Source organism: Heliangelus exortis, chromosome 5, assembly GCF_036169615.1.
Source record: "Heliangelus exortis chromosome 5, bHelExo1.hap1, whole genome shotgun sequence".
NCBI classification, from domain to species: Eukaryota; Metazoa; Chordata; class Aves; order Apodiformes; family Trochilidae; genus Heliangelus; species Heliangelus exortis.
In genome coordinates this window covers 14,162,684-14,181,018 of record NC_092426.1, presented here as the reverse complement: position 1 = coordinate 14,181,018, position 18,335 = coordinate 14,162,684, and the positions used below count along the sequence as shown (strand labels likewise).

The window sequence follows — 18,335 nt, the reverse complement described above, 5'->3', positions numbered from 1 at the left end:
TCTGGCTACAGATAGATTTAATTACATTATGACAAATAAGCAGAGTCAATCCTCCAAACACATGAAAGATGCCTTAAAATTAAAAACCAATTTTACTGCACTGTATTTGCAAAATTATGTTAATGTCCATGACCAACCAGAAAAAACCCCCACAAAACCAATAGAGAGACCTAAAATATTTAGTCATGTACAGAGGACTTAAAGATCTTAAAAAAAAAGTGAAGAATGAAGAATGAAGATCTTTGAGATCTGAGCCCTGAGATTATACAGTCAAAGTAGAACTGGTGCAGGGAAGGCAGGGACAAATCAGGGTAAAGTATTGCTTATAGGAGAGCATGACTTAACTAGCAAGAATAAAGAAATAAAAGGTAATCAGCAGCTATTATGACAGATTCAGAGAAAGAAGAGGAAAATTACTGGAAAGCAGGTATTCTTGTTGGGAAAATACAACTAACAGTATTGCCCTAGGATTATAAATGAAGAACCAATGCAGAGCAGGGGCCAAGTACTTTCCCTGCTAGACATAACTGATTTCATTATAGACCACATATAACTCAAGTTGTGCCAAGTATTCTCTTGGATCTTTTGCTTTCAGATTTAGTATTTTTGGGGACACAGTAGACTGTTCTTTTCTTTGCTCACTACTTATTTAAATAAAGATGTGTTTAAAGGATTCCATTTAAAGAGTGGAATTCTGCAGCCATGGTTGCCATTTCAGATTTCAGTGTGATTGCATAAGTGTTAGAGTAAAAATAGCTATGGCTCTTACAAACAGTGTAAGATTAGTTCCTTATGGATTACTTCAAATGCAGAATAAAAATCAAGGTAGTATGAAAAAGGCTTTGCTCTGTTTTTAAGTTATCATTCTGTTTCATATAAAGATCTCATCCATAAGCTTGAAGAAAATTTGGTCCAGTTTAAAAGTTTAAGAGGTAATCAGATTTTGTATTAGATCACAGCAGACTGAGTAGCAAGAGACTTGTGCTGAAGAAGAGCAGTGTCTTCCAGAAATATACAAAGTGAATTTCTTCCCATGAAAAAGAATATGTAAGACTGTAAATTGATGTTTTCTGTTTTGAAGATCCAAGTCCCCAAAAAAAGCTGGTTTAACTCTTGTGTCTAATACCAGTTAAAAAAAAAAAATCACTCACCATCACCCAAAATACAAATCAGACTTCGTGTGCATGTGCATTTACATGCTCATGAACAATTGTGGGAGCTGTTGTGCAAACACGGAACTATTTATTCACATAACTATTTTATACACATACTCTGGCATATCAGTATTTTAGTTGGACTTTGTTCTTTAGCCCACATATTCAAGTACCAGTGGTCTCATCCTGGAAAAAATAGAAAATGTTTCTTTTAAAATATAGTATGGGAGAAAATCCAGGAATATGATGTCATCAACAGAGGGATGACTCTTTTCTGTTCAGGGTGGGGCAGAAAACCAGAAGTCAGACTCATTCATACGACAGAAGGAACTTGGCTGTTCACAGAGACGTGCTGCACTTCCCTTTCTTGTACCTGCCCAGGGGTGAATTTGCAGTCAAGGTACGCGTTTACTTTTCTTTAATAGGAAAGTTCTCATTATTTAAATTCTCTAAGGTCTGTTTCTTCTTGGAAACCTCTTCTTGAATTTTTAATATGCTTCTAGTTTAATGAAAAAATAATGCTATTAGTGTTCCAGGAACAGAGAGGAGAGAAATACTGATTGCTGATGTGATCTTGTAACTTCTCAGGGTTTGCAGAGCAGTAGCACTTAGAGAAAAATACTGTGTTTCAAAGTACCCTGTATATCAAAGACACAGGGCTTTTCACCTGCCACAGATGGTATCTAGTGTGTGGCTACAGGAGGGCAAGGATTTTTCTGTCCAGAAGATAATTCCTATCCCTAATCACACCACGGGCACACTTTTTATTATCTCACAAAAAACAAACCAAAAACCTCAAACAAACAAAAACAAACAAACAAAAAACATTAAAACAAAAAGAAAAAAATGAAAAAGAAAAAAAGTCAAAAACCAAAACAAACAATCAAAAATAGCATAAAGAAGATGCAAGCAGCTTTGTTTTCACCTGAAAAAATACCTACAAAATAGCAGCAAGAAACCAGAGGGAATTCTTTTCTCTACATACCAATCATTTTCTCTCTGTTTATTGTTTTGATTGCAAACCTTGTGAGGCAGGAAGAATGTGTGTGTTATACTGATAACCTGTCCCATCTGCACTAACTAAATTGCAAATTGAATGACATGATTTTTAAGATGCTGGTAAAACCACAGAAAAGCTTAGAACTAGAATTGCAATTAAGTTCACAGAACAAGAAGACCAAAGGCTGAACTGTATGCTATAGTTTTAGCTATTAATTTTCCATTACTCAGTATCCTAAGCAGCCTTCTTAGTGTAACAATAACAAAATAGCAATAAAACCAAAAATGTTTGAAGAGTTAGTTATTTTAATCCTTGTTTTAATACACTGCATGTGTGTAATCTTATAGATGCTATCTCCTATGATAAGAGTACATTTTTTATCTTGAACAGCTGTACATATTTTCCCAAAGAAGTTAGAAAACAGCTAGATTAAAAAAAATTCTGGTTTTATAGCAAAGTATTTAAGACTGAGGCATCAGGATATTGAGTAATTTGAGAACATACAATCATTATGAAAAGAATGAAGCAAAGTATCTTTGCACTTCAGGATCATTTAAAAACTTTCAAATATATTTGTCCTGTTTTCACTATTCACTCTGAAAACAAAGAAGAGATAAATGTACCCAAGTTAATAAAACTTTAGGACAGATCAGAGACAACTCCAGAACATCTCTGTCACGTTTTCCACTGGGCCTCATACATGCTAGAACAAGATGAACTAATTGAGTTACTCAGACTTACCTGAACATTTTGTACTGACAATCCAACAAATCCCCTGTCTTTCCTACTGAGTGAGACCTTTCTGAAATATGGATCTCACCATTGCACTGGAACACAACTTTATAAGATCTCATAGCCATGTAATTTTGAAGTCTCAGACAGAAAACAAGAGGGATTTGGGAAAATTAGCACATTCATTATGAAGATGCTAAAAATTCACTGCTTAGGAATAGTCAGTGTTTGATAGTCTGTTTCTTCATATTAAAAAAAAAGGGGATAGAAATCTCTTAAAAACCCCAGCCCCACTGAACAGAAATCATGCTGCAAGTCCAGGAAAACTTGCCAGAGAACAGAGCATTGGAGCATTGCTTTCAAAATAAATTTCTGTCAGTAACCAAGTCAACAGCAGAAATACACCTGAACTTGCTAGCAATGCCAATCAATATGAAGTTAAAAATGCAAGCCTGAGAATAAATGCTATTTAGCTAAAATGCCCCCCTTTTACAAAAAGCTGCACACAAGCCAGCTTTGTGCTACTGTCATATTTTTTTTAAAACTCTCAGTACTCCATACATGTGAGTTTCCCCTCCCTTACCCAAATATTTATCCTCCTTCCTGCATTTAGCATACTTAGAATTTTCCCCATATTGAGATGAAAATTTAGGCCCCTGCCTGGCTGATAGCTGTGAACAAACATGATACTTTAAGGTAGAGACAAAAGCTTTCCTTACCAATCCTCTGTAACTGGTGCAATTCTGGGTGAATGGGCTCCTAAGGGATCACACCCTATGCTACACCCTGCACAGAATCCCACCCTACAGGACAGTCTTTGGGACTCATAAACTCTGCATCTGGCCAGCAGCTGACTGACCCACCTTCTGCCCTCAGCTGGGTGCCCCTCTCTGCAAGAAGGAAACCCCTGTACCATGACAGCCCTAGGGCAAACAGGCTGAATGACAATGGGAAAGCACAGAGGAAGAGAGCAACACTTCAAAGTTGAACTCTGCAGGCTGCCGTCTTCACACAAAGTTGCATCTTCTAGTGATCACCACTGTGGTCACATAGAATTTTGTTAGAAATAATATTAGTACACCAGAGCTGAGGGACACTGGTCATGGTCCAGCACCCCACTGAAGAGTTAGATATTGAAGAACAAGCACAAATGGTGTATAGACCAGAAAAAATGAGTAAAGTTGCCTGCTGAAATCATGCTATCTTCTGTCTGACCATAAGCCAGTGCAAAGACATTCTGGCAAAGCTGTTAAATCAAACTTCAACAAATGATTCAGGACTCTTGACGTTCCCTGAAGTGCTGGATTTGTCTTCCTTTTGCTGATGTACTCTATTTACCTCCCTTACATGTTAACTCCTCAGTTCAGCAAGGCTGGGTTGGTTTTTGTGATCCCTGCAAACAAATCTGATGATTGAGGTTTGCAGATCCACTAGTGCTGAGCTTTGACCAACATGATATGACATCAGGGTGTCAGTGTTGCAAACAAAGACTTCAAAGTATGGCTAATTGGCACAGAATGCAGCTCTCAAAATGCAGAAATCTCTTTTCCCACTCACATTATCTGAGATCACAGATAAACTCCACAAAAAACCAAAAAAAACCCAAAAAAACCCCAAAAACAGAGTGAACTATGGTTATAAGTCCACGTCTTTTTGATATTAGTAGGGTTATACATGCATTTCCAAAGGTAGAACTGACCATAGCTGGTTTTCATACTGCAGTGCTCTTGCTTTGGCAGAAGGGAGCACATACTGTGGGCATGCTTTTTGGGACCTGCACCCTTGTGTCTCTGAAGGAACCTTGTCCCTTTGTCCCTATGTGATTTCCTCTTAGCTGACTGGCTGGAAGACTGCTGCTCTGAAGAATCATAGGGTACAAAAGAAGGACAGTGGGTTCCTCTCCAAAAGAGTGATGTGAGCTCTCTGTTCACACACACGGAGCAAAACAATAACCCAACCCATTTTCCTGACATGAGTTAAAACTGCCTTCAAAGAGTGGGCAAGCCAGTAAACTGGAAGAGTTTCATGAGGCTCCTTGAGCACCTTTGCAAAAAGCACTGGCGAAGCCCTCATAATTCAAAGGTAGAACCTGATCCTTAAACAAGTAAGTAGGAAGGCAGAAATGTTGCAATATAGGTCATCAGGTTTTAACTCAGGTCTGCATGTACCTCCCATTTCCTTCTCCAGCAGTCTTTTCCTATAGCGAGCTGTATTCAACACACTCTGTATTATATTTGTCTTCTGCTTAGATTATAAGCTCCTTGAGGCAAAGCCTGTCTCTATGCTTACACAGCTTTTGCACACTGATTATTACTGAAGCTTCCAGTTGTCAGCTAACACAGAGAGTATGGCAGTACCTGCAGAGCCATGCTCCAGGTCCTTTCTTCTAAACCAGGGTGAGGAGCACAGCAAACAGGATGAAGGGACATAAAAAGTGATTTTTTTACTCTGAGGGTGACAGAGCATTGAAATAAGCTGCCCAGGGAGGTTGTGGAATCTCCTTCTCTGGAGATTCAAAACCCACCTGGACACGTTCCTACACGACCTCCTGTAGGGTGACGCAGCTCTGGCAGGGGGGTTGGACTCAATGATGTTTTGAGGTCCCTTGCAGCTCTTAACTTTCTGTGATTTCTGTGATTCTGTGATATGATTAATCACACAGGCTAGATCCTCAGATGGATTGAATGGTCACAGTGCCATTCACAGCAGCAGAGTGATGACAGTTCATAGCAGATGAGATCTTACAGATCAGTTAGCAGAGATGAGTGATTTGCCCACCAGTACCTGTTTACCAGTCATGGTAGAATTATGTCATGGTTTGGGTTGGAAGGGACCTTAAAGAACCTGAGCTTAAGGATGGATTTCTTATCTAATGGCATCTTGGCTGACCACTATGTAGTCAGGAAAAGGCCCCTGATCTTGCGCCATGGTCAAGAGACACATTGTTGACAACCTACCACCATGTGACTGCTGTCTTTGTATGATCTCTGGGGACTTCTTAGCTTTGGGAACAATAATTCTGGGAAGAAATTCTGGGAAGGAGCTGGGGCATATACTGTGGGAATCTGTCCCTCTAACTAAATTCTCACCATGTATTTTTGTCAGTCCTGACATTGTGGAAAGAGCAGATAGGTACGTATACCTTCTCAGTGTTCAGCAGTGTTCAAAACCCATATATCCACAGTGAAAACCAGGTTGTCTGCACTATACTCCAGCAAGGCTCTGACATCTGTTACTTCTAAAGGAATTACAATAAATGAATACATCTTTCAATTTCAGAACACTGGCAAAGCAAGAAAAAGCAAAAATAAAAATCATAATCCAAACACTGATTGTGTTGGCACTGTAAATCACTTCACTTCTCAGACGGAAAAGTGTCCTGAACCTTCCAGACCTCTCAGTGCTAAAAAACCCATTAAAGTATGTACAAATTAATCACCAAATCCCCATCAGCATCTATTTGAATACTTAGTTCTTCCAATTGAAATACAGTGTATTCCCACATAAGAATAATTTTCATTACAGTTTCCCTGTGTTTTCAGCAGATAAAAAGGCTAAATTTGGATGTATATCTAATTTTATCTGCTGTGACTATGCAGGTAACAGCAATACAGCCTGAAGTTTCTATGGTTACATACACACACACACACACACACACCCCATTTCCTATATGTGTATTTGATTCTGAGCTTTCCCTTACAGTATGGACTGTGGTGATTTTTAAGGATGATTTATGAAAACTGACTTCTTTCCAATTGCAAATGTGTCGTGCACTGGTTAATTCAGGAGCAGATACATGAAGATAATTTGAAACGATCATCCCAGATGTTACAGCAACAGCATAGTGGGACATTTGACCTAGGAAGGACAAGAAAGGATGGGGATGGCTTCCTGAAATTTATCATTTAGGAAGTGAAGCATGTTCCAGACTAGGCTTTTCCCTGAGAAGGGAACACAGCCGTGCTTCCATTGCTACACTCTGCTTTTGGGAGTTCCTCTTAGGAGCACATGCGACAGAGACTCTAACTCGAACAATTTGGATTAATATCATACCCTCTGAGTTCATGGCAGAGGGGTTGAAGCTGGAGGGTTCTAATTCCCTTCCAACCTAAACCATTCTATGACTCCGTGATCCTATGATTCTACCTGTATGAAATTAAACCTGTCATTTCAACTGAACATTATACAGTTAATCATACTTTCTCAGCTGTTGTCAGAGCCCTATGTGCTGTTTGAAAACAATGTACCATTACTCAGTGAAGCCATCTTTTAAAGCCATGGTGGATGGCAGTAAGAGAACACAAGGCATTATAGTTAAGTTATAGAGGGGACAGATTCTGCCTGTGATGCTTTCTGCTTGCACAGTGTATGGTTCAGCAATTGCTAATGTAGTAGTGACTGAACATTTCCAGGGGTTGGTGGGAATGATCATTTGCAATTGCAAATATGTTTCGTAGGCATAATATAACAGCTTAGAATATCTTATATGTTTCTGCTAAATGCATCAAAGCCTTTATCAACTCCAGAATAAAATAATCAGTTACAGTATGATAAGTAATGATGAAAACAGGAGTTGTCCAAGAAACGGCTATTAGACTTTGGGACACCAACCATGGAACCATACATATTATAAGCTTCAAACTTTACTATTTGAGACAGTCAGGTTTTTCTCAAAAGCCTTATTTGTGAGAGCAGGTGATGGAAATGTGCAGGAAATGCTGCATTATTGCAAATATCCTTGATAACAGTGTAAACATGATTGCGATAGGAGGCACTAAAGATGGCAAATCTCTGCCTTTTTTCTAAATGGCTGCCAGAATGTTGTCAAGCTGCTAGAAGTAAAGTGCTTTCAGGCATAAAGCCAGTTCATCTGAAAGGCAAATCTCTTCATTAAGTATTTAATGCATAAAGGGAGCAACGTTTGCAAATACCATTTGGCCATTAGACCTTCACTTTTTGCCTGACCATGAGAACTTAGAACTGCTACCAGGGAAAAGAGAAGTAATTCGGTTGCTAAGAGAAAGGAGCAGCTAAACTGAGCTGAAGAGCTCTGGTAGGAGTAATCCAACAAACAGCAAAGCTATAGAGGACATCCCCATGCACATCAGGGATGGAGTCTTTACTGGAGTTTTATGCACTCATGAATAGCTCTTCTGTGCCTCCACTGCTGCAAGGAGAATAAAGGACCACCAGTTAGTACATTTTTCTGGAGAACAGCAGTACATCAGGACTTACAGCTTTTTCCTCTTACTAGTCCATCTCTGGGGCTCTATTATTATAGTCCAGTGTTTTCTGCAGGATACTCCCATTGTTCTCTGTAATGAAGATATGTATGTAATTTAGGTAATTATCACGCTTCATCAGTACTTTTCTATCTTTCATACTGAAACCATCCCTGTAACTATTTAATTAGTTGGACCTCAAGACAAGTTCTGAGAATCTACCCTAGGAACTGTTTGGCCAGCCCAGCTCTCAAAACCTGATGTTAACCAGCTGAAAATTCATACATTTCTTTTCCAGCTCAGCTGTTTTCAGCATAGTACTTGGCAGTAATTCTCATCTATGTGGCTTTCAGAAAAGATTGTTTTCTAAAGCAGGAAATTCTTACCTTAACAAAGAAAAATAATCTAGCTGTACAAGCTACTCTTGATAAAATCACTAGCATTTTATTTCTTTATCACTGGATACACTCTGCCTTAGCTATTCATTGGGCCCAAGGAATTGTCTGCCACTTGATAGATGCATTGTGCTGTTTGATATCATCAGACCTGCCACTCCACATGACATCAGACTCCTACAATGGATATTAAACGGGTCTCATGACACCAGTGCACTAAGGTCATTGGATTTTCAGGAGTGATGGAGTACAGAAATCCCTTGCCATGCAACAGAAAATTCGCATGGTGCCTGCAGTGCTCAAGGGAGGGGAGTTTTTGCCCCTACTCCAGCCTGGTAAATCTACATATCACATTATAAAACTCAGGAAGTTTATAGTCTCTGATTTGTTCTCAGCCTTCAGTCAAACTCTACAAGTTTTGATTGCTCAGCTCAGCAGGCAGGCACCATGAGTCCTGCAAGGAGGGTTAAGGGAGATGCAAGATTATTTGCAAGACAGTGCAACAGTGGAAATATTATGAAGCTAGGCAGTGAGCCAGCCAAGCACAGGCACAAATTATGTTAATAAATTATCATTTTCTCAGCAATAACCAATGTTGAACGTAAATTCTGCAAAGATTAAAATGTGAGCAAACCATTATCTGATCATTGGCCCTGTTGGCAGGAGGCCTTTGGTCTGATGACAGAAAACAGTGAGCTTTGTGAGTAAGCAAATGAGACCAAGTTTTAGGTTTATTTCACCCATACTATGAACCAAGTGTATTGTCCTTTACTTATTTGTACCTAGTAATAAACAGGGATCTAGACAGCGATGACTCCATCAGGCACATTTCCCTTCCCTTACACCAGTGTGACTTTGAAATTTTGAAGGGCACCTGATCTACATCTGCCATCTTCATCTGTCCATTCTCCTCAGCATCTCCTTTGAGCCTTTGAGGAAGGGAGACACTCAGCCTGAAAGCTGAGTTGGAATCTTAAACCAGTGCATCTGGGGGTGTATCCTGCCCCGGCATTGTTTAAAATGCCTGCCTAAAGAAGTAGCACCATTCTTCCTTATGCTATAGTGGTAAGCTAGTGCTTGCCCTAGAAGGCACTAAAGAACGTAAGAAAAGGACGATTTTGTTCCAAGTTAAACAGAATAAAAATGTGTATATAGGTCTCCCATCTGCCTAGTGAGTACAAAGAGAGGAAAAGATTTTTCTTATGCTTGATGAACACTTAGATTTAAGAGCATCATGTAGTTCATTCCCTTGTGGACATTCACATGTTGAGAAACATGGGGATGGAGAAAAATCTCAGCAAATCACAACAGCTTAAACTTTCTCAGAGGTGTTTGAAGAGCAGAAATTGTAGTTTGTGCTGGGAGAGTGGGAAAGGCAGTGATCATCTCCCTTTTCAGAGTAGTTAGGTAGTTTTTAAATTCATCTTCTCTCTCTGCTGTGAACTACAATGGTAAAAGTTGCTGAACAAGTACAGGAAGTTCTACTGTGCTTACTAATCCATCATGTACAATAGGGAAGGAAAAAGCTGCAGAGTGTTAGCATAATAGAAATCTCCAGGAAAACATAATGTTAAACCAGTCATTCAAGTCTAAATTTAACATGAGGGTTTGTTGCTGTGAGCAGATCACTATGCACAAGTCTTGTATGGATAAAATTTTCAATTTTTGATTGTCCTACAGTTACAGATCTCATTGACTTTTATTACCAAATATTTTCAAATACTAACAGAAGGTTTATTGTGAAAAACATAACCAAAACAAAATGACAAAACTAAGAAACAGCTGAGGGGTTTACCCTTGTGTTTCATTCCTTTGTCCAAACTGCACCTTGCTATGCTATGCTATGCCTCAAAACAACCCTAGAACAGTACTGAAGGGATTTGGCATTTTCTATTATTTATTTGCCTATACCCTTCCCTTTTTAATTTAATGAAGCTTTGATGTAGCCTTTCTCTGCAAGAGGAATGTTTTCACCCAGTACATCACCAGTGGCAGATGTTCCGTAGGATACTTTCTGAAATCCAGGATCTACAAGAATTTTCCAAGCAAGAGGAATTAGACAACTCTAAAGAACAGCTGTGTGAGCTAACACATGAAAAAAAACTCCAACTAAATCTTTAAGGCACTTAGATTGATGGAGTGCCCAATAAGTGTACTTGTTCACCATGTAGCGTTTTCACAGCTCATCTGAAATTTTCACAGGAAAAAAGATTTCTGAGAGACTGAATCCACTCTCAAGCTAAAAGTGATTATTTCTCAGTTCAGATTAAATATAATTATTGTACTAAAACTGCTCTTTCAGAATGGCCACAACATCAAACTTTAGTGACATTTGCATCATTTTGGAATGCATTGTTTCAAAAATACCTCAGGTCAGAGGTCAAACATGAACTGTGACTCAAGAAACTTCACCAAATCTGAATAAAATCAAAACACTATTCAGAATGAGACTGGCCCTTTTCCATAGACAAATATCCTGTGGTCGTTGCTTCTCTCCAAACCAGTTCATCTTTCCCTCCTCCTACCAGCTCTCACAGAAGTCCAGCTTTTCTGTTCTTCTCCATTTCAGTTCTTATAATTTACACATAGACATTACCTTTTGCCAGAATCATTCCAGTTATTGAATGGGATATATAAGAAGCATTGAAAGATAACATACCAAGTTATTTGTAGGTAAAAAAATTTTAGGAAGAGGGTAAAACTTAAGAGTCCAAAGTGACCACTTTCAAGATTTCCGCTTGGAAAAACGTCTGATTTACAAAATGCTTCATTGCAATTGATTGTGCTTGGGCTCTTTCCACACCTTTCTTTACCTGCTTTCATTAGATAGGTCGGGAATTAAGCAGCTTCACCTCCCAGCCAGGGAGAAAAATTTATAGTCCCTTCTCACCCTAGACTCATTGAAGTAACTACTTTAACAGAACAACAGAACATTTTTCCTAACATAACAGATGTAAATTCCTCTAATGGTAACTGCAGAGCAATGAGTGTCCTTCCATGGTGTGCTTCAAGTTTACATGAGAAAGGATGTCTAAAAATTCCACTTTTGATAAGTAGCTCCTCTGTATCTTTTCTTTATTGCCATAATTTTTCTGACAATTTAGGGAGTTGGTCCACATTAAAAAAAGCTTTTTATTTTGCAAGGCTAATTCTGTCCCAGTCAAGTTCCTCAGTCTGTTACAACATGAAGCCTCATGATCTCTGAGGGCAGCCATAGAATGAAAGGGGACAGTGAAGGGTGAATGGAGAACAGGAAATGTTTAAGCCAACTTTGATCTACAACTTCAACTGTGCTTAGAAATTCATTATACAAAGACTGGAAATTAAAAATTAAAGTCACAGGGTAAGTACATGCAGAACATTTAGGGCTGTTTCTGACACTTTCTCTCCAAAACAACTAATGCCTTCTCAGTAAAACAGAATTAAAAGGACATTCTGAGGAACATACAGAGGACATTTGAGAGATGCTACAAGTGTGCAGTCACACATTTCTACCAATTTCAGTCTCTCATTTCTACCAATATTTTAGGGAAGGGCTTGACCTAGGGACAAGGTAGCAGGTCACCAGAAGCCCCATATCATGGGCTTGGTCACATCCTTACTAGCCTTTGCACACTGTTCCTAGACAGTGATATAAATAATCTATTTTCACAGGTTCTAAGGCCCTCCCTTTAAAAAAAAAATAAAAAAGGGTTGAATTGCAGGAAAAATATCATAAAACACTAAGTAATTCTTGAGCTGCTTTTCTCTGTAAAGGAATTTCTGTACATAGTTTTTCTTCAGTCATACAATAAGGGAAAGGCATAGAAGATGTCAACGTGTCTTTAATGACCACTCTCTGAATTACTGATTAATATTTTATTAAATATATGCATATCTCCAACCTTAACACATAAAATAATGCACTTACTACTTGTTTTTACAGTGTAAAGTGCCAGCATATACAGAAAGGGACACTTGAAACTGCTGCCTGCAATTTGTTAGTGGCATCTCTCACGGCCACTAAAGTAGGACTTTGAGATATTTAAATGCTTATGCACATGCTTAGCACCTTGATGCCAGGCTTTGTTGTAGGGAGATTGATTACAGCAAAGTATGGCTATCTGAGGCATTTAAGAATTCAGAAAATCAAGGATATAAAAAAAATCAGAATCAGAACAAAAATTAGTTGCAGTCAATAGGGGACATAGGAGGTAATGTAATATGTTTTTATAAATACATCAAAAGAGGACACTGAAGGAAAGTCTAGGCCTGATACCAAAAGGAAAAGGGAACTGGTAACTCAGAGAATGATGGAAAGTTCAATGATGACTTTGCATTAGTCGTCTCAGAATAGAAGATTGGGATCTGATACTTAAGGTGGCTGATTTGAAAATCTGGGTTTGTGTGAATTGGGAGCAAATATATTAAAAGATAATATGGAGGTATGCAAAGTGTCAGGATCACTGGCACTCTGGCAGGGTTCTAGAATTAGGAGAGGGAATCTTTGCTATCAGTTTTTTATCTGTGAAGCCAAAGAGAATGGGGGAATTTTGGAAGACCAGAGAGGGCAAAACACAATGCCTGTCTCTAAAAGTCACAGGTAGAAGGACCCAGGAATGATATAATGATAGGGAGCTACCAATATAAATTTTTCAAGAATAAAGTTGTGTCAGATTAATCTCATCTGTCCCAGTGGAAAAAGAATAAATAGATCAGACATATCTGGGTTTCAGTGGGGATTTTGGCCTTGTCCTGTATTCCACTGTGCTGAACTATGAACAAACATAGTGATAAAAATATGCACTATAGGTGCAGGTGCTCTGCTATGCCTGGAAGGGCTCAAACAAAAGTAAAAATTCTAACCAAAACATTTACAACCTGCAGTAGATGCTTGCACCTGGAAGACAAAAAGAGGCCATAAATCAGAATGTTGCATAGCATGGCTTTGCAAGTAGATGGCTTTCAGTATAGAACAACTAGATATATATTCACTGGACCTAAAATCTCCAGATAACCAGTGTCACCAAAAGCATAGGTCACTGGACAGGTGTCTACAGCAAGTAATGCTGTGTAAGAAAGAGGTTCCACCACTTCATTCCCCTGATGCTGGTCTAGAACATTCAGAAATGAAAAGGATTCAAGTGTCTCAGGGTTAAGGTGGTTTTAACACCAAGGTTAATGGAGAGGCAGGATAGAGGATGAAGATGAGTTCCTGCAGTAAGCTTGAGGTTTTGAGAGGATGAACTTAAAGAATATTTATATTGCTACCCAGCTTACATAAAAAACCCTCAACTTTACTCAAGTTATAAACAATTGGAAAAGTCTGTTGCTGACATTCTGGTTTGTGCCCATTAGTCCATTTTCAAGTTATCTTGCCTTTCAAAGCTTTCAGTCCCACTTGCCATTTTATCCTGTTGGCTTGTCCTGCCTGACATCTCTGTTATAAATTTCACAGTATAGAGAGAGTCTCCTTTCTTACTGTCTCTACTGTGCTTAGTAAAATGTGGTCTTCATCTTTGCTTTTGGTTCGAGAGCTTAATTAGAGCTAAATTCACAAAATGTGACCACCATTTCCCAGTAATTTTGTATCCAACACTAAGTGCCTTAGCTGCATTTTGAGCACTGGAACTTGTCAGCCAACAAATCCAGTAAACAGAATACAAATGAGAGCCTCATTCTTTTAGGAATTACAAATGTGTTTCGTCTTTACTGCCAAGTTACCAGCTGAATCAGAAAACTGTGTTAATTAAAATGCATTTGAAAAGCTTCCAATCAAAGCATAATGTAAACAGCAGTATTTTAAAGACTGTTTAAAGCAAACAGTATTTCTGCCACCCAGCTCAGAGAGTTATATATACAGATCTGGGAATCCAGTTTTGTATTTGAATAATACCTCTGCATTCATTATCTCCAAGCACAACAAAACCCCCAATGGATGCTGGAAACTCAACTTCTCTTTGGTTTTAGTAATTTTTAAGAGCGTATCAGACATTTATGCCCATAAATAGCTCCCTGTAAGACCATAAGCTTTTCTGACCCTTAGAATATTTACGGTGCAGCACCAGGTTTTCAGACTCTGCTCTTACATCTGAACTGGATCGCTGCAGCCTGGGTGTAGGAAGGTCTTTGCCCACTGTGGACCTATTATAACCAAATTCCCTTCCAGAAGTTCAACCATTTACCTCTTCTGATGCTTGCAAAAAGAGATCACAACGCAGATACAGAAATACACAGGTGATTGCCATGAGAGGTGGAGAAAGCCTCACTGCTTGCAAACACTGATCCTTCCTCCTGCAGCTTCCTCACTGAATCCCACCCAGTTCATGCCACAGGATGAGCAAGTTAACGACGAGCAAGACAAGACTGCCAAGGTACATTTGTCCTTTAGGAGACTGTGGATGTTTATACACAAAGATAAGAAATGAAAGTAATGACCAATCTCCTCAAGGAATTAAAAAAAGACTTTCTGCATCTTGGTTCTAGTGAATAAAAGCTGGTAAAGGTTCTCTTGAGTTAACCTGTAGTTGAGAATGTCTGTTGCTTCTTTATCTTTTCTGTTTCACCTCTTAAAATTGGTCCACACAGCCCATAGCAGCATGGTCTATGAAACTCTATACCAGCATGCAGGGTGTTTGGGAGACAGTAACCCAGACAGTGGTAAGCCTGTTCAAAGCAGCTCTTTGTAGGATAGCAGAAAACACAGTGCCAGCTTTTCTTACTCTGTTTGTTGCAGTAATGAGATCTATGTAGTAATCTCTCATCATCTTTTTCTTTTTCTCTGCACAGAAATGCTATCCATCACAACTGAAAATGTTACACAATTTTACAACGTCGTGACCACCCATCAGCTGACAGTCAGTCCAGGAGATTTCCACAATAATTCAGAAGTGCATCAGCTGGAACAATATGAATGTATTAATGAAGACATAGAGAAATGGCTACAGGATTTTCAGCTTGTATTTCTCTGGTTAATATTTATTCTGGGAGCAATAGAGAATTCTTTCGTCCTCATCGTCCTGTGTTTCCACAAGAGTCGCTGCACAGTGGCTGAAATTTACCTAGCAAACATGGCACTTGCTGACCTAATGCTCGTTTGTACTTTACCTTTCTGGGCCATTAATATTTCTAACAATTTTGAGTGGCCTTTTGGTCTCTTCCTCTGTAAAGTTGTCAACGTAATGAGTTACATGAACTTTTATTCCAGCATTTATTTCCTGACAATGGTGAGCATTGACCGCTACCTGGCCTTGGTGAAAACCATGTCTCTGGGCAGGATGCGACGAGCTGTCTGTGCCAAATGGAATAGCTTTGTAATCTGGTCATGTGCCTTGCTCATATGTTCACCTGCTATGGTGTTCCGAAATATAAAGTATTACAAAGAATACAACATCACAGCCTGCACTCTTGTCTACCCAGCCACCTACTGGGAGCCTGTAACCAACTGCTTGCTGAATATTGTGGGCTTTGTGATCCCACTCTGTGTAATTACCTATTGCACTATGCAAATTATCAAAACCTTACGAAGTAATGAACTACAAAAATTGAAGGTAGTCCAGACAGAGAGGAGAGCCACCATGCTGGTCCTTGCTGTGCTCTTGCTGTTCATTATTAGCTGGCTTCCATTCCAGATCAGCACTTTCATTGACACAATCCGTTACTTCTCACCCAGGTCCAAATGCCTGGAAGAAATCAATTACATAGTGACACAGGTCACTACGTACTGTGCCTTTAGCAACAGCTGCCTGAACCCAGTCCTCTACGTAATTGTAGGTAAGCACTTCCAGAAGAAGGCTGTGGAATTCTATAAGGGCTTGTTTCCAAAGAGGTGCAGAAAATCTGAGTCTGTGCAGATGGGAAATTCCCTGGACACTGTAAGAACTTTCGTTTCAAGTGAATGCCCAAGGCAAAAGTCTGGTTTCCCGTTACCAAACTAGCACAATTCATTCATAACAGGAAAGAGCATATCAACACATCAGGCCCCACTAATATCCATCTGCTGCCTCTCTACAGAATAAACGTGTGGGAGTATTCATCATTTGTGGGAAATCAACAGTTTGATCTCAGTGGAAGCTCTGAAAAAGAAATCTACTTCTGACGTTATGCAACATTTTTCATGATTGAATCCTACCTTGTAGCATTGTTATATTTTCATGGCTGAATAGTATTTGATGCATGTATCATTTGAAATGTTTGCATTTCTAAGGTGTGCATTCATGTACAAACAGTTCTTGGAACAGAGCCCAGTATATAAGCTATTGCCAGGCTTGTGCAACTACTTATGGTACCCATATAGTTTGTTAGACTACATTTTTGATAGGAAGGACTTGTATTTAACTAGGTTCTGGTAAATGAATTCCATAGGACTACTATTCCAGTGTGTTTTTAGCATCTTTTCAGCTTTTACATTTTCTGTTCAGTTATCCAAAACAGTTTTGGTTGTTTAATTGACAACCTGTGCCTTTCTGCAACTGCTCTGCCTCTGCTAGATACAGGTTTACACCAGCTTATATGTATGGAAAGTAGCTCTAGAAAGGAGAAGCGGTAGTGGAAGGGAGGCTGGAGCCAGCTGCATGAAGTTAGCTGAGTTTTCTTTGTAGAAGAAAGTTCTTTACCCATTCAGTGTCAGGAAAAAAGCATTCACTTACTCCTTTTCAGAGGATGCGTATTATTGACAGTCGTACCTACACTTCTTCTCAGAGACTTAGTTTCTAGTGTCACAAAACTAGTGCTCACAAAAAATCCTAAATATTTGTAATGTTAATTAATGGAAACAAATAATGTTGGCACAACTGGCATAAGCTCACAAGTAGAAGAAACTAATAATATGGAGAGCATCACCTAACTGCCTTAGAAATCTAACAGAAGATAGAAGGTATGTTAAAAGCTCAGAGTCTTCAAGAATGTTTTTTTCAGACTCTAGTAATACCTACATTTTATTTATGGAGCTAATCAGAGTGATTTTAATATGAGATTATATACCATAAGATTATATATAAGGTTATTGAGGAAATGGAAGAGATCTTTGAGTATTTGGTACTGAGAAGAAAGTTCTTCTAAGATGTTATTATAGTAATATATCATTAATTAAAACAATGTAAATATGTAGAGACATAATTTTGCTATGCAGTAAACATGTACAGCAGAAAATAAACCACTTGAAGAAATAAAATTTGCTGGCACTCTCTTCTCTGTGTTGCTCAGAAATTACTTGTATTGTGTTACTCAGAAATGACTTGTCAGAAGTGCAACTGTTGTGGGTACTTTCTTTAACTTCCCATTGTACCAAAGGAAAGTAGATAAAACCACAGAATTTTAGCTGTTTTCAAAGCTTTGGGCCAGCTTCCTTTCTCAGAACCCACTTCTGACCACACTGAGTCCCTGTGGAAGATAAAATCTGAATTAAGGCAGTTAAGGGTACTGAAATCTTTTCAGTAGCTTTTCTCTGCCTGCTGGTAGCTCCAGCTCCCATGAAACAGCAGATAAATGTGTTCTTGTGAGATCCTGGGATACACAGGATCCTATAGGTGCTGCTTGCAGGATGGACGCTCTGCTTAAAGCTGTTGCTATTCCCTCAAAGTACACAGGCAGCAGAGGCAATGGAAAGCCTCTGCATCAGCCTCTGCAGCCCCCAAAATGCACAACTCAGACTCTTTAAGTCACCTTCCTGTCAGCTTTCCGTGCAATCACACATAGGGTAGGACTGGTATGCACAGAAAAAACCACAAGAAATAAAGTGCAATGTCTAAGCTACATCTTACCTACTGGCAATTTAGTGTCTCACTCCGATGCTTGGCTGCATCCTGTCTTCTCATAACTGGGCAAAACATGAAAAAAACTCTTGGTACGATGA

General features: G+C 39.0%; 1 protein-coding gene across 2 annotated transcripts; it reads left to right on the top strand.

Annotated features, from left to right (window-relative positions):
• Positions 1–1,337: 1,337 nt before the first annotated feature.
• Positions 1,338–17,669, top strand: BDKRB2 (bradykinin receptor B2). Of its 2 annotated transcripts, none has more exons than XM_071745651.1 (2): positions 1,338–1,554; positions 15,272–17,669. In XM_071745651.1, the coding sequence occupies exon 2, from the start codon at positions 15,274–15,276 to the stop codon at positions 16,417–16,419; it is 1,146 nt and encodes a 381-aa protein (XP_071601752.1). In that variant the 5' UTR covers positions 1,338–1,554; positions 15,272–15,273; the 3' UTR covers positions 16,420–17,669. The 2 variants fall into 2 exon arrangements, with proteins under 2 accessions (XP_071601752.1, XP_071601753.1); XM_071745652.1 differs by lacking the exon at positions 1,338–1,554 and adding an exon at positions 13,742–14,856.
• Positions 17,670–18,335: the final 666 nt, after the last annotated feature.

Excerpts from the sequence above, each read along its gene's own strand:
- BDKRB2 (XM_071745651.1), top strand. The coding sequence starts at position 15,274 with ATGCTATCCATCACAACTGAAAATGTTACACAATTTTACAACGTCGTG.